Genomic DNA, 15821 nt, shown 5'->3' with positions numbered 1-15821 from the left:
ACATCTGTAACCACGACACTTTGAGATCTGCATAAAATCCAAATTATAAAGCAGAGCTTTTTAAAAACTAAAGTCTTAACAAGTTGTTTTATATAATTGTAAACCAGGAACAAGGCACAAAAGGAGAAACTTAATTCTACCAGCAGTAGTACGAAGCAAAAAGGCAGAAGCAGTAATGCGACTGTCACAAACGCCGCATCTAACAACCACTGGGGAGCTCTGAAGAGGAAGGTGGACACCAGAAGGCCCAAAAAGGCGATAGCCGAGAAAAAGAGCCCTGCCAGAAACCAAGATGCCCAGAGCTCCATAGCGGAAACGTGGAGTAACCCCACAGACAACACCAGGCTGAGCGGTATGTACTAAAGGGGCTGTCTCACCTCGATAAACGGGTAACATTGCAAATTGCTTATGGAAGCCAGGAACTTTTAATTTGACCACTTAATAATCCTCTCCAGTGTCAAAAATGGAGGGATTATTAATTCTATAGTTTGTTGCCTAAGTTACCGGCCAACGCTGCTGTGTATCAGAGGTGGCCGGTCTCCTAGGGAAGGAGCGCAGCACTTGCAAGTACTTTGCTTTTAAAGCTTGTAAACGCTTCTGTGATGCATGGCGGATCCTGGCAATGCTGCACCAGAAAGTGAAGAAATCAGGCCAGGAAGGCGACCATGCCGCTGGTCCGGACTGTCAGTATTCAGCAACTCTGGACTGGTGAACATTGTGGATGGAAGCACTGTTCTCATTAAATCTAAGTGTCCTAGTTAACACATGGTAACTTTTGATAGGGCTTGGGACTCCCGGGCGGATGTACCCGCTAATTGACTTTTTGCATCAGGACCTTTCCACTGTAGCAGCACGGACCAAGAACCTTGTAACCAGACCTGAAGTTCTTATTTTAGTAGCCTGACTCCTGGGCTTGGTGTAAGTGTCCTCTACTAAGGGCGTCACTTTTATCCTTCCTCATTTATGGGTATAACATGGGGTCCTTGGTTGGGCTGCACCAAAGTTGTTGTTTTAGACTGATAAGTCATGGAGATACATTTCAGACAGGACTTCACCAATAATACCTGCAAACACCTAAGCTAGAGCTCATGTTAAAGGGAACCGGTCAGGTGCAATATGCAGCTAGACCCACGAGCAGTTCTGGGTGTATATTACTAATCCCTGCCTAACCATCCCTGTATACAGTAGCATAGATAAAGGGATCTTTAGAAAAGCGTTTCTAAATATCTTTTACTGTATGCTAATGAGCGAGGGTACTAGTCCCCTAAGCGTTAGTTGCCCTGACTAGTCAGCCCCATTAGCATGTTAGTACACCCCTGTGGGCGTGTGATCATGCTAATGAATCTGCAGCGTCACAGGATGATCACTCACCTCTCCGCTGCCATCACCGCCCGACACTGGATTTCGGCTCAGTGCGCATGACCCCGGAGTTTTGGTCATGTACACTACTTCAGTTTGAAGCCAGGACACGTACACCCGGCTTCATAGTGCGTGTGACGCAAACTCCAGGGTCATGTGCACTGAGCCGAAATCCAGTGTTGGGCGGTGATGGCAGCGGAGAGGTGAGTGATCATCCTCTGATGCTGCGTATCATTAGCATGTTAGCACGCCCACAGGGGTGTACTAACGTGCTAATGGAGCTGACTAGCCAGGGGAACTAACACCCAGAGGACTAGTCCCTCGCTCATTAGCATACGATAAAAAATCTTTAGAAATTCTTTTTCTAAAGATCTCTTTATCTATGCTAGTGTATACAGGGACGGTTAGGCAGGGATTAGCAACATACACCCAGAACTGCTCCTGGTTCTGGGTGCGTATTGGACCTGACAGGTTCCCTTTAACCCCAGATTGTCATTCCAACAGTTTGTATGTGTTCACCTAAACGTATAAGGTCAGCAACACACATTTGCATTGGTTAAACACGTTTGTAGGGTTTCCCAACGTTGCCAAAGCAAAGGAAAGTTACAATCACATCATGCATTAAAGCCTTTACTACTACGACTTAATGAGACCGCAAGGTGGTGTAGGCCGGAGCAGCAAACAGTGACTCTCTCCAGCTACTAGTGGATAATTGGCAGCCACATGACCCCGTCCATGATGGCGTCAGCAATGTCCCTGCCATACAAAGGGCTTCTAGGGCTTCAATGGCCTTGTCTGTATCTGCACCCCATTTACAAGTCTTTCACCCCTTTTGAATTAGCAAGTCTTGCCGAGATCAGAGGTTTTCTGGTGCTTTGGGGTAGGAGCTTAGCCCCTCAATAGTCTTCTGCAATTAGATATCACTCCACCAGGGCAACTAGCTGATGTGTTACTGCTTATCCCACACGCCATTGTATCCAAACAGGCAAGACTTGAACAAATCAGTCCAGGCCCCACCCTTTCCACCACTTGTCCTGCAGTCACGACATAGGATCGTGCATCTGTGATCTCACCGATTTATCCGGCAGGATTGTCCATGTGTGCACCCGCTGAGCTGTAAACTTGCAGGGCGTTGTTTGGCATCATGCGAAGTACACATTCTAGGGGTCCTCGCTGATGAACACCCACTGGTCTTTACTCTGCAGCGGTCTCAAAATTCATGAGGAACGCTCTCACATCATCCTCAGGTGTCATGTTCTCCAGAGATATAAACACGATTTGCCCAGGGGCAAATAAGGGCACTTAAACGCTGGTTGCCCGTACTCTCTGCTGAGCAGACACAGGCTTTGCCGGGACTGGAGGCTTTTCTGCCAGCACCTTTATCAGCTCCAGCCGACCTCCATGAGCAAATGATCCTACTCTTGCCGATTTGGCATTGGTTTGTTGGTGGTGATCAGCTGCAGTGAGCGATTACCAATCTGCATGGATCAGCAGTTTTAGTAATATCTGCAGTGTTTAGACGAACTAAAACCTCTGTATAGAATATACAGATACAACCAGCGCTAGAGTCATAATTATCTGTTACTGCTGGAATGAGGGCAAAACTCCTCTATTGCCCGATTTAATTAAACAATAAGAAAAAAACCAGTACTAGTAATCCATCCGCGCAAACAGGTTTATACTTTGGGAAAAATTTATTCAAGGAAAAAAGGGTTTCTTCAGCGCTCTATTGGGAGACCCAGACGATTGGGGTATAGCTACTGCCCTCTGGAGGCCACACAAAGCACTACATTAAAAGTGCAAGGCCCCTCCCCCTCTGGCTTTACCCCCCCGTGGTATCACGGGTACTCCAGTTTTAGCTTTGTGTGCGAAGGAGGTCAGACATTCCATGCATAGCTCCACAGATTTTGGTCAGCAGTAGCTGCTGACTAGTTCGGATGGAAGAAAAGAGGACACATATAGTGTCCCCAGCATGCTCCCTTCTCACCCCTGGATGGTGTTGTAAGGTTGAGGTACCTATTGCTGGTACAGGGCTGGAGCCTGACATGCTGTTTTCCTTCCACATCCCCTTGGGGGCTCTGTGGAAGTGGGATCCTGCCGGCCTCAAAGCTCTGACGCCGGGCTCCATCCACAGACCCATTAGAACCTGATGGATACGGAGCAGGAGTACCATCAGGGACAGGGCCCTGCATCATACAGGTACTCTGTGTCCCCGGCAGGCACAGACACACTCCGGGCTGGCTGGGTGTTGTAGTGCGCCGGGGACCGTACACTGAGCTGGTGTTCCTACAGTTATCTGGGGGACTTTGTGTTCTGGGAACGCAGCGCCGACCCCCTCTGGACCGGGCGGCGCTGCTGTGACTTGTGGTGCGCCGGGGATCCGCCGTCCGCGCTTTTACGGCGGCGGCGGTTATAAATTGAGTCCCCGGCTTTTGGGCCTAGGACGCTGGCAGCTCCGATCGTTCCCGCCCCCACCCTGTCAATCAGGGTAGGGGAGAGACGCTGTTTCACGGCAGCGAGGAGGGCTGGAGCCTGATTTACATGCTCCAGCCCTCTCACTAGGCACAGAGGGAAGCAGGCTTCCCGCTCTTGGTCAGGAACGCCCAGGGCCCGCCCCCCTTCTTCTCTCAGGACGCCGGCAGCCATTACATGCATGTCTGGCTGGAGGAAGGACGCAAGGCTCTGGGAGACCTAGACTGAGGGGCTTTGGAAGACCACACACCCGCTCTTAAGCGGGCGGTAAGCGGCTTTTCAGCTGGCCCCTCTAGTGCCTCAGTGTATGTTAGTGTATTGTGTCACTGGACATAGATAGTTATTGATTTCTTGCACTGTGAGGTCGCTTCCTGGCTGAATACCCCAGATCGCTCTGAGGAGGCAGCAACATGTCATCCACAAGACGCAAAGCTGCCAAGGCTAGGGCTGTGTGCACTGCGTGTGCTGCATGTGGGGCTGCTCTACCAGCAGGCTCCAAGGACCCCCATTGTGTGCAATGCTCAGATCCGGTGCTGCTTCGCCAGCCGGAGTCAGGAGAGATAGTGACCCAGGCTGAGACGCCTGTAAGTCCTGCCCCGGTGTCGGGGACAGACTTTGCAGTTTTTGCGGTTAATATGTCTGTGACTATGGCAAAAATCCTGGAAACTTTGCAATCCATGCCTGGGGCTCAGTCTATGGACACGGCGAGGTCTATGTCCTCTAATCCTCCGCAGTTGGATTTAATCCAGACTGCAAGGGGGTCCCCGGCTTCTCAGGATGAGTATAATGACTCAGATGATTGCCCCAGCCACCCCAAGCGGGCTCGCTGGGAAAGACCCTCAACGTCATCACACTGCTCAGGGTCTCAGCGCAATCAGTCTCCCTGTGATGTGTCTGAAGAGAGTGATCAGGAGTCTAATCCTGGAACCCCTCTCAATCTGGATACCCCGGATGGGGACGCCATGGTAAACGATCTTATCTCAGCCATCAATAGGCTGTTAGATATTTCTCCCCCAGCTCCTTCAGCAGAAGAGGCGGCTGCGGAGCAGGAGAAATTTCGTTTCCTCTATCCCAAGCGTAAATTAAGTGCTCTGTTGGATCACTCTGACTTCAGAGAATCAATCCAGAAACACGACACTCATCCAGAAAAGCGTTTCTCTAAACGTTCTAAGGATACACGTTATCCTTTCCCCCCTGATGTAGTCAAGCGCTGGACCCAGTGTCCAAAGGTGGACCCCCCGATTTCCAAGCTTGCAGCTAGATCCATAGTTGCAGTGGAGGATGGCGCTTCACTTAAGGATGCCAATGACAGACAGATGGACCTTTGGTTAAAATCTGTCTATGAAGCTATCGGCGCGTCGTTTGCTCCAGCATTCGCAGCCGTATGGGCACTCCAAGCTATTTCAGCTGGTTTAGCAAGAGTGGATGCTATCTTACATCCAGCGGTGCCGCAAGTGGCGTCCCTTACCTCGCAGATGTCCGCGTTTGCGTCTTACGCTATCAATGCGGTCCTAGAATCTACCAGCCGCACCTCAATGGCGTCTGCCAATTCGGTAGTTTTGCGCAGAGCATTGTGGTTAAAGGACTGGAAAGCAGATGCTGGTTCCAAAAAATGTTTAACCAGCTTGCCTTTATCTAGAGATAGACTGTTTGGCGAGCCATTGGCTGACATCATTAAACAGTCCAAGGGTAAAGACTCCTCTTTACCCCAGCCCAGATCAAGCAAACCTCAGCAGAGAAAGTGGCAGCAGAAGTTTCAGTCCTTTCGAGGTTCGGGCAAAACACAATTCTCCTCGTCCAAAGGGACTCAGAGGACGCAAAGAAACTCAGATTCCTGGCGGGCTCATTCACGCCCCAAGAAAGCAAATGGAGGAACCGCTTCCAAAGCGGCTACCTCATGACTTCCAGTCCCCTCCCTCCGCATTTCCGGTCGGGGGCAGGCTCTCCCGCTTTTACGACACTTGGATGTCACAGGTCAAAGACCGGTGGGTGACAGACATTTTGTCGCGCGGGTACAGAATCGAGTTCAGTTCTCGTCCTCCAGCTCGGTTCTTCAGAACCTCCCCACATCCAGACCGTGTAGATGTCCTGCGGCAGGCGGTGGACTCCCTAACAGCGGAAGGAGTAGTGGTTCCTGTACCGTCTCAGGAACAAGGGAGAGGGTTTTACTCCAATCTCTTTGTGGTGCCAAAAAAGGACGGCTCGTTCCGTCCTGTTCTGGACCTAAAACTGCTCAACAAACATGTGCACGCCAGACGGTTCCGGATGGAAACCCTCCGTTCTATCATTGCCTCAATGTCTCAAGGAGACTTCCTTGCCTCAATAGACATCAAAGATGCTTATCTCCACGTGCCAATTGCTACAGAACATCAACGTTTTCTACGTTTTGTGATAGGAGACGACCATCTTCAGTTCGCAGCTCTGCCATTCGGTCTGGCGACAGCCCCCCGGGTCTTCACCAAGGTCATGGCGGCGGTGGTAGCAGTCTTGCACTCTCAGGGACACTCGGTGATCCCTTACCTAGACGATCTACTTGTCAAGGCACCCTCTCAAGAGGCATGCCAACTCAGTCTACAGGCTACGCTGGAGACTCTCCAGACTTTTGGATGGATCATCAACTTTCCAAAGTCAAATCTGTCACCGACACAGTCACTAACGTATCTTGGCATGGAGTTCCATACTCGAGCAGCGAGAGTGAAGCTTCCGCTAAACAAGCAGCGGTCCCTACAGACAGGGGTGCAATCTCTCCTTCAGGGCCAGTCGCACCCCTTACGGCGCCTCATGCACTTCCTAGGGAAGATGGTGGCAGCCATGGAAGCAGTTCCCTTTGCGCAGTTTCATCTGCGTCCACTTCAATGGGACATTCTCCGCCAATGGGACGGGAAGACGACTTCCCTAGACAGGAAAGTCTCTCTTTCCCAGACGGCCAAGGACTCTCTACAATGGTGGCTCCTTCCCACCTCATTGTCTCAGGGAAGATCCTTCCTGCCCCCATCCTGGGCAGTGGTCACGACAGATGCGAGTCTGTCGGGGTGGGGAGCAGTGTTTCTACACCACAGGGCTCAGGGGACGTGGACTCCGCAAGAGTCCACCCTTCAGATCAATGTTCTGGAAATCAGGGCAGTGTATCTTGCCCTACTAGCCTTTCAACAGTGGCTGGAAGGAAAGCAGATCCGAATCCAGTCGGACAACTCCACAGCGGTGGCATACATCAACCACCAAGGAGGGACGCGCAGCCGGCAAGCCTTCCAGGAAGTCCGGCGCATTCTGAATTGGGTGGAGGACACAGCATCCACCATCTCCGCGGTTCACATCCCAGGCGTAGAAAACTGGGAAGCAGACTTCCTCAGTCGCCAGGGTATGGACGCAGGGGAATGGTCCCTTCACCCGGACGTGTTTCAGGAAATCTGTCGCCGCTGGGGGGTGCCGGACGTCGACCTAATGGCGTCTCGGCACAACAACAAGGTCCCGGCATTCATGGCGCGGTCGCGCGATCAAAGAGCTCTGGCGGCAGACGCCTTGGTGCAAGATTGGTCGCAGTTCCGCCTCCCATATGTATTCCCGCCTCTGGCACTCTTGCCCAGAGTACTACGCAAGATCAGATCCGATTGCAGCCGCATCATACTCGTCGCCCCAGACTGGCCGAGGAGATCGTGGTATCCGGATCTGTGGCATCTCACGGTCGGCCGACCGTGGTCACTTCCAGACCGTCCAGACCTGCTGTCTCAAGGGCCGTTTTTCCATCAGAATTCTGCGGCCCTGAACCTGACTGTGTGGCCATTGAGTCCTGGATCCGATCGTCAACAGGCTTATCCCAGGGAGTGGTAGCCACAATGAGACAAGCTAGGAAGTCAACTTCTGCTAAGATCTACCACAGAACGTGGAAGATTTTCTTAACCTGGTGCTCTGCTCAGGGAGTGTCTCCCTGGCCATTTGCATTGCCCACTTTTCTGTCTTTCCTGCAATCAGGGTTGGAAAAGGGCTTGTCGCTCAGCTCCCTTAAAGGGCAAGTCTCGGCACTATCCGTGTTTTTTCAGAAGCGTCTAGCACGTCTTCCTAAGGTGCGCACGTTCCTGCAGGGGGTCTGTCATATTGTGCCCCCGTACAAGCGGCCGTTGGATCCATGGGATCTGAACAGAGTACTAGTGGCTCTCCAGAGACCGCCTTTCGAGCCTCTCAAAGAAGTTTCTTTTTCTCGCCTGTCGCAGAAAGTGGCGTTTCTTGTTGCGATCACATCGCTTCGGCGAGTGTCTGAGCTGGCAGCTCTGTCATCCAAGGCTCCCTTCTTGGTGTTCCACCAGGACAAGGTAGTGCTGCGCCCCATTCCGGAGTTTCTCCCTAAGGTAGTATCCTCGTTTCATCTTAATCAGGATATATCCTTGCCTTCCTTTTATCCTCATCCGGTTCACCGGTATGAAAAGGACTTGCGTTTGCTAGATCTGGTGAGAGCACTCAGGATCTACATTTCCCGCACGGCGACCATGCGCCGTTCCGATGCACTTTTTGTCCTTGTCGCCGGTCCGCGCAAGGGGTTGCAGGCTTCTAAAGCCACCTTGGCTCGATGGATCAAAGAACCAATTATAGAGGCCTACCGTTCTGCTGGGCTTCCGGTTCCTTCAGGGCTAAAAGCCCACTCAACCAGAGCCGTGGGTGCGTCCTGGGCATTACGGCACCAGGCTTCGGCTCAACAGGTGTGTCAGGCAGCTACCTGGTCGAGTCTGCACACTTTCACCAAGCATTATCAGGTGCATACCTATGCTTCGGCGGATGCCAGCTTAGGTAGAAGAGTCCTGCAGGCGGCAGTGACATCCCCGTAGGGGGGGGCTGTCTTGCAGCTCTAACATGAGGTATTTCTTTACCCACCCAGGGACAGCTTTTGGACGTCCCAATCGTCTGGGTCTCCCAATAGAGCGCTGAAGAAGAAGGGAATTTTGTTACTTACCGTAAATTCCTTTTCTTCTAGCTCTTATTGGGAGACCCAGCACCCGCCCTGTTGTCCTTCGGGATTGTTTTTGCTGTTTGCGGGTACACATGTTGTTCATGTTGAACGGTTTTTCAGTTCTCCGATGTTACTCGGAGTTAATTTGTTTAAACCAGTTGTTGGCTTCCTCCTTCTTGCTTTGGCACTAAAACTGGAGTACCCGTGATACCACGGGGGGGTATAGCCAGAGGGGGAGGGGCCTTGCACTTTTAATGTAGTGCTTTGTGTGGCCTCCAGAGGGCAGTAGCTATACCCCAATCGTCTGGGTCTCCCAATAAGAGCTAGAAGAAAAGGAATTTACGGTAAGTAACAAAATTCCCTTCTTTCTACCATATAAAATAAACCGCACTTAATAATAGGATTAAAATATCAGTGATATTATCGATTACAAATTAACACGTGTACACAGATTACCGTATTTTTCGGACTATAAGACGCACCCTGGTTTTAGAGAAGGAAAATAAAATTTTAAGCAAAAAATGTGGGCATGACACACTGTTTTGCAGTGAGGATCTGCTGCTGACACTGTTATGGGGGTAATGTCCCCAAATTCTCTACTAGGGTACCCACCCCATCCTGGTAATGATCCTCCTGCCTTGTATATGATACCAATGCTTGTATACATATGTCCCTCATCCTGGTATATATTCCCATCCTGCTATTTACTGCCAACCTGGTATGTGTTCCCATCTTGCTATATACCCCATCCTGGCATATGGCCACATCCTGCTATATACTCTATCCTGGCATATGGCCGCATCCTGCTATATACTCCCATCCTGCTATATACCCCCATCCTGCTCATATACCCCCATCCTGCTCATATACCCCCATCCTGCTATATGGCCTGCATCCTGTGGCACACAAAAAAACAAACATTTATATTCTCCTTTCCTCACTCCCTGCAGCATCGCTCCTCCTCCCGTCTGTGCCGGCAGCAGCGCCGCTGAGTGGAGCCGGCCACGATCCCTGCCGCATCGCGATGTCCTCCTGTCTGTACCGGCCACGGCTGTGTGTGGGCACGTGAGCACAGCGATGACGTCATTGCTGTGCGCACCGCTAGTCTCCACACACAGCCGCGGCCGGCACAGACAGGAGGACATCGCGATGCTGCAGGGATCGTGGCCGGTGAGTTATACTGATTCACTGCCCCCTGCGCTGATGATAATGTGCGGGGGGTAGTGAATACAGCCGCACATGATCACTCCAGGCTGTAGTTGCCAGGGGGATCATGTGGGCTGGCTGTTTAGTATGTGCGCATTCCCCGCTCATCACGAGAGATGATGGGCGTGCATATTAAATGAGCGGGCCCATGTGGTAACGACAGGCGCTGCTGCAGCCTGCTCATGCCCCCGATGACCTGCGCCACAGCGGCACCCTCATTCCCCACATCCCTACATTCAGACTATAAGACACACCCCCCACTTTCCCCTAACATTTGGGGGGAAAAAGTGCGTCTTATAGTCTGAAAAATACGGTATTTAAAAAAAACAATTGTTACTTATTGCAATAAAATAGAATTATTGCACACTAGAAGTTGTTCCGGCCGGTGGCTAACTGGTTAAAAAATGTTTAAAAATTATATTTCAAAATATGAGATCAACTGATAGTCCAGCATAGATTAAAAATAACTTCAATGGATTGTCAATATCCTTCTTGCTTCTTGTGTGATAGAGCGCACGTTCTGAGTCAATTCAATGGATAAGAGCATGTATGCACATAAGCGCTTACCCTGGACCATGCGATGATTCAATCTGCAGCCAGGATCCAGGGCGCGGGCGGTAAATTCAAACCGGAGATCAAGCGGTGTGAAGCTGCAGATTCCTGCGACTATTTCAATACGGAGAGCTGCTTGTTTTAAATCCTTCTATCCCAGGAACACGCCGGTGAGATCCTGGAGGTCTTTACACCGTAGAGCAGGGGTGGGGAACCTTTTTACTGCCTGGGGCCATTTGGAATTTCCTACTAACCTTTGGGGGCCGCACAACATTATCAACTTGAAAAATTTGGTCAAACGATTAATTAACTCACCCTTACTGTGGAGGCAGGAGCTGCTTCTGTTTGGTGTGACTGTGTGTTCGGTGATATTGATCATCTTGTTTCTCACAGCTGCTTTTCCAGGTTTGTCTCGGTCTGGAGATGCTGGGGGCATATAGATCACAGGAGGGGCTGGGGCATATACATCACAGGAGGGGCTGGGGTGCATAAATTACAGGAGACACTGGGAGTACACATCACAGAAGGGGCTGGGGCATATGCATCACAGGAGGGGGCTGGGGCATATACATCAGTAGGGGGGCATGGACAGCCTTGGCTGTGGCACAGACAGCACTAGGTGGCTGCACGGACTGCACTAGGTGGCTGCAGGGACTGCACTAGGTGGCTGCACGGACTGCACTAGGTGGCAGCACGGACTGCACTAGGTGGCAGCACGGACTGCACTAGGTGGCAGCACGGACTGCACTAGGTGGCAGCACGGACTGCACTAGGTGGCAGCACGGACTGCACTAGGTGGCAGCACGGACTGCACTAGGTGGCAGCACGGACTGCACTAGGTGGCAGCACGGACTGCACTAGGTGGCAGCACGGACTGCACTAGGTGGCAGCACGGACTGCACTAGGTGGCAGCACGGACTGCACTAGGTGGCAGCACGGACTGCACTAGGTGGCAGCACGGACAGCACTAGGTGGCAGCACAGACAGCACTAGGTGGCATCACTAGGGAGACAGAAGTCTGGGGGAGCATAGACATCAACAGGAGGGCACAGACTGGGAGGCATAGAAAGCAGTGGGAGGGTACAGACAGCAGTAGCAAGTTCAGACCACTGGGGGGTACATAGTACTGAGGGGTGGCACACAGCACTGGGGAGCACGGACAGCAGAAGGGGGCACAGACAGCACTAGGTGGCTGCACGGACTGCACTAGGTGGCTGCACGGACTACACTAGGTGGCTGCACGGACTACACTAGGTGGCTGCACGGATTGCACTAGGTGGCTGCACGGACTGCACTAGGTGGCTGCACGGACTGCACTAGGTGGCAGCACGGACTGCACTAGGTGGCAGCACGGACTGCACTAGGTGGCAGCACGGACTGCACTAGGTGGCAGCACTAGGGAGACACAGAGAAGTCTGGGGGAGCATAGACAACAACAGGAGGGCACAGACTGGGGGGCATAGAAAGCAGTGGGAGGGTACAGACAGCAGTAGCAAGTTCAGACCACTGGGGGGTACATAGTACTGAGGGGTGGCACACAGCACTGGGGAGCACGGACAGCATAAGGCGGCACAGACAGCACTGACCGTGGCATGGACAGCACTGGTGGCAGCATGGACAGAATTAGGTGGTGCGGACAGCACTGGGGGGGCATAGACATCACCCAAGGGGTACAGACATTACTAGGGGAGCACACACAGTACTAAGGGGTACACACTGTACTAGGGGTGTACTCCACATTAGGGGGTACACACTGCAGTAGGGGGTACACACTGCATTAGGGGGTACACACTGCATTAGGGGGTACACACAGCATTAGGGGGTACACACAGCATTAGGGGGGTACACACAGCATTAGGAGGGTACACAGCACTGGGGGACACATAGCATTAGGGGTAAACAGCACGAGGGGGTACACACACAGCACGAGGGAGTACACTTAGTGGGGGGGGTAGCGATGGGTTGCGTACTCACAGTGAGGGGGAGGAGGAGTCACGCAGACAGCAGGTCCGGGAGGCTGGTAAATCTGCTGCAGCTCTTCTGTGACATATCGCAGCGTGCTGCTTACCCCGCCCACCAGAGCACACTAGCACAGGCCGGGGTTAAGCCTAGAATGTATGGGCTGCAGTCAGGTCCTGGAAGTCAGGATCTGGATAGAGCCAGTACATTCTAGCATCTACCCTCAAGGCATCAGGCAGTAAGATTTAAAGGGCCGGCAGCCGGGAAAAGCGCGGCTGCTGCCAGAGCACAGCGGTCCCTGGGAATGTGCCTGGGGGCCGCATAAAAAGTCGTGACGGGCCGTATGCGGCCCGCGGGCCGGAGGTTCCCCACCCCTGCCGTAGAGTATGGGGCATACAGGATACACAGCAGCGGGGACACGGAAAATCATCGCATTGTCCAGTGTAAGCGCTTATATGCACCTTATCCATTGAATTGACTCAGAACGTGCGTTCTATCACACATGGAGCAAGAAGGATATTGACGATCCACTGAAGTTATTTTGGACTATCCGTTGATCTCATATATTTTTAAATATAATTTCTTCAGCGCTCTATTGGGAGACCCAGACGATTGGGGTATAGCTACTGCCCTCCGGAGGCCACACAAAGCACTACACTAAAAAGTGCAAGGCCCCTCCCCCTCTGGCTATACCCCCCCGTGGTATCACGGGTTCTCCAGTTTTAGCTTTGTGTGCGAAGGAGGTCAGACATCCACGCATAGCTCCACAGATTTTAGTCAGCAGTAGCTGCTGACTATTTCGGATGGAAGAAAAGAGGACACATATAGTGTCCCCAGCATGCTCCCTTCTCACCCCTGGATGGTGTTGTAAGGTTGAGGTACCTATTGCTGGTACGGAGGCTGGAGCCCACATGCTGCTTTCCTTCCACATCCCCCTGAGGGGCTCTGAGGAAGTGGGATCCTGCCGGCCTCAAAGCTCTGACGCCGGGCTCCATCCACAGACCCATTTGAACCTGCTGGATACGGAGCTGGAGTACCGTTCAGGGACATGGCCCTGCACCATTACAGGTACTCTGTGTCCCCGTACACACAGGCACAGCACACTCCAGACTTGCTGGGTGTGCTAGTGCGCCGGGGACAGTAAAGGGTTACAGTCACTGCAGCTTTGCTGAGTGACTTTGTGTTTTGGGAACTACTGCGCCGGACGCTCCGGGAGCGGCGGCGCGGCTGGGACTTGTAGTTCGCCGGGGACTGGGCGCCGACCGCGCTTTTACGGCGGCGGCGCTTATAACTCCAGTCCCCGGCTTCTGCGGCCTAGTGCCGCTTCGTTCCCGCCCCCTCCCTGTCACTCAGGGAAGGGGACAGGCGCTGAGCAATCAGCAGCGCCGAGGGCTGGAGCCTTTTTACATGCTCCAGCCCTCTCACTGCACTCTGTCGGACGCCGGATTCCCGCTCTGCCTTGGGGGCACGCCCACGGCCCGCCCCTCCTCACACGAGCTGGGGAAGACGCCGGCAGCCATTACTGCAGAGCTCGGGGCACCAAGGCAGGACAGTGGCGTTCATACACCCGCTTATAGGCGGGCGGTAAGGGCACACATAGTGCTGACCACAATATATATGCAGTGTATACATGTGTTGTTTTTAACTACATAGGTCGCTATATGCCCGCTTGGGGAGCGACACATCAGCAGCAGGAAAGCAGGTGTGCTAAAGCACAGGCTTTCTAGGCTGCTTGTTTTGCACGACTGAGGGGTTCATTTGTGTTTATGCTGATATGCTATACATTGCACTGTACAGTCGCTAGTCTTAGCTATATTCTTCTGGAATGGCTAGACTACAGCAGCAGAAAACCAAGGGTGCTGGGGCACAGGTTTTTTTCTATGCTGCTTGTATTGCATGGGCTGCAGTGTGCATTGGTACTTGTGCTTGTATGCTATACATTGCACTGTATGGTCACTCTTCTGGGCTATATTCCCCTAGATGACCAGTCTACAGCAGCAGAAGAGCAGAGGTGCCAGGGCACAGGCTTCTATGCTGCTTGGATTGCATGTGCTGCAGTGTTCATTTGTACTTGTGCTTGTATGCTATACATTGCACTGTAGGGTCACTCTTCTGGGCTATATTCCCCTAGATGACTAGTATACAGCAGCAGAAGAGCAGGGGTGCCAGGGCACAGGCTTCTATGCTGCTTGTATTGCTTGTGCTGCAGTGGTCATTTGTACTTTATGCCTGTATGCTATACATTGCACTGTACGGTCACCAATCTTGGCTATATACTTCTAGATAGCTAGTCGGCAGCGGCAAAAAAGCAACACAGTTTTCAGTGCTGTTTTTACTACATGGGATGCTGTTCATGACACCGTCCCATTGTGTGCATGCTCCCCTGTAGCACGTCGTCTGCCGGGGTCTCTAGCACTTCGTCTGCCGGGGCTCTACTAGTTGTGGCCAAAGAAACCTCCTGTCAACCCTGTCCATGGACAGGGACGGAGTAGTCATAATATAGAGACTTGCACCCATGGGCAATCTACTTGAACAAACGGCAGCTCTTCAGGGCTTTGATACTGACATCGCTCTCAATCCGGATACACCGGGTGGTAACGCCATACGGAATGATCCTATACCGTCCACCAATGGAAGGTTGGATCTTTCTCCCTCAGCTCCCCCAGTGGAGATAGGAGACGAACAGGAGAAGTTCCTTTTCAGTGTCTCACGCAGATATTGAGTATTTTTCTGGCCACGCTGACTTCAGAGAAGCAGTCCAGGAACACCACGCTTACCAGATAAGCGTCTTCTCCAAACGTTTTTAGGATACACGTTATCCCTTTTTTCCCCTGACGTGGTCAGCGCTGGACCCAGGGTCCAAAGGTGGATTCTCCAATCTCCAGGCTTGCATATAGAGCCATAGTTGCACTGGAGATGGGGCTTCACTTCAAGATGCCATTCACAGACAGATGGACTCTGGTTGAAATCTGTCTAGGAGGCTATCGGCGTGTCGGTTGCTCCGGCATCCACAGCCGTATTGGCAACCTAACCTTTTCTGCTGTTCTTGCGCAGCTGACCTTGAGCAGGGACATCTGTACCGCAGAGGCGTCCGTAACCCCGCAATGTCTGCACTGCGACTTACCCTGTTAATGCTGTCCTAAAAGTACAGTCGAGGTTTCGGTCCTTCCCAAGCTCCGGCAGGTCCCAATTGTCCTCGTGCAAAAGGGCTACAAAACCTCAGACGGGCTCAGATTCCGGCCGGGCTCAATCTCGCCCAAGGAAGGCAGTCGGAGGAACCGCTACCAAGGCGGTCTCCTCAGGACTCTCAGCTCTCTCTCTCTCTCTCCGCATC

General features: G+C 52.3%; 1 protein-coding gene across 1 annotated transcript in view; it reads left to right on the top strand.

The window, feature by feature from the left end:
• MIS18BP1 (MIS18 binding protein 1) overlaps window positions 1-15821 on the top strand; it is a 173332-nt gene that overhangs the window by 62497 nt on the left and 95014 nt on the right. The window contains exon 7 of the mRNA XM_075330177.1: window positions 108-352. Within this exon, the coding sequence (XP_075186292.1) occupies window positions 108-352 (245 nt within the window). The remainder of the gene's footprint in view (window positions 1-107; window positions 353-15821) is intronic.

This window comes from Anomaloglossus baeobatrachus, chromosome 12 (genome assembly GCF_048569485.1).
Source record: "Anomaloglossus baeobatrachus isolate aAnoBae1 chromosome 12, aAnoBae1.hap1, whole genome shotgun sequence".
NCBI lineage: Eukaryota > Metazoa > Chordata > Amphibia > Anura > Aromobatidae > Anomaloglossus > Anomaloglossus baeobatrachus.
This window is presented reverse-complemented; position numbering and strand designations above follow the sequence as displayed.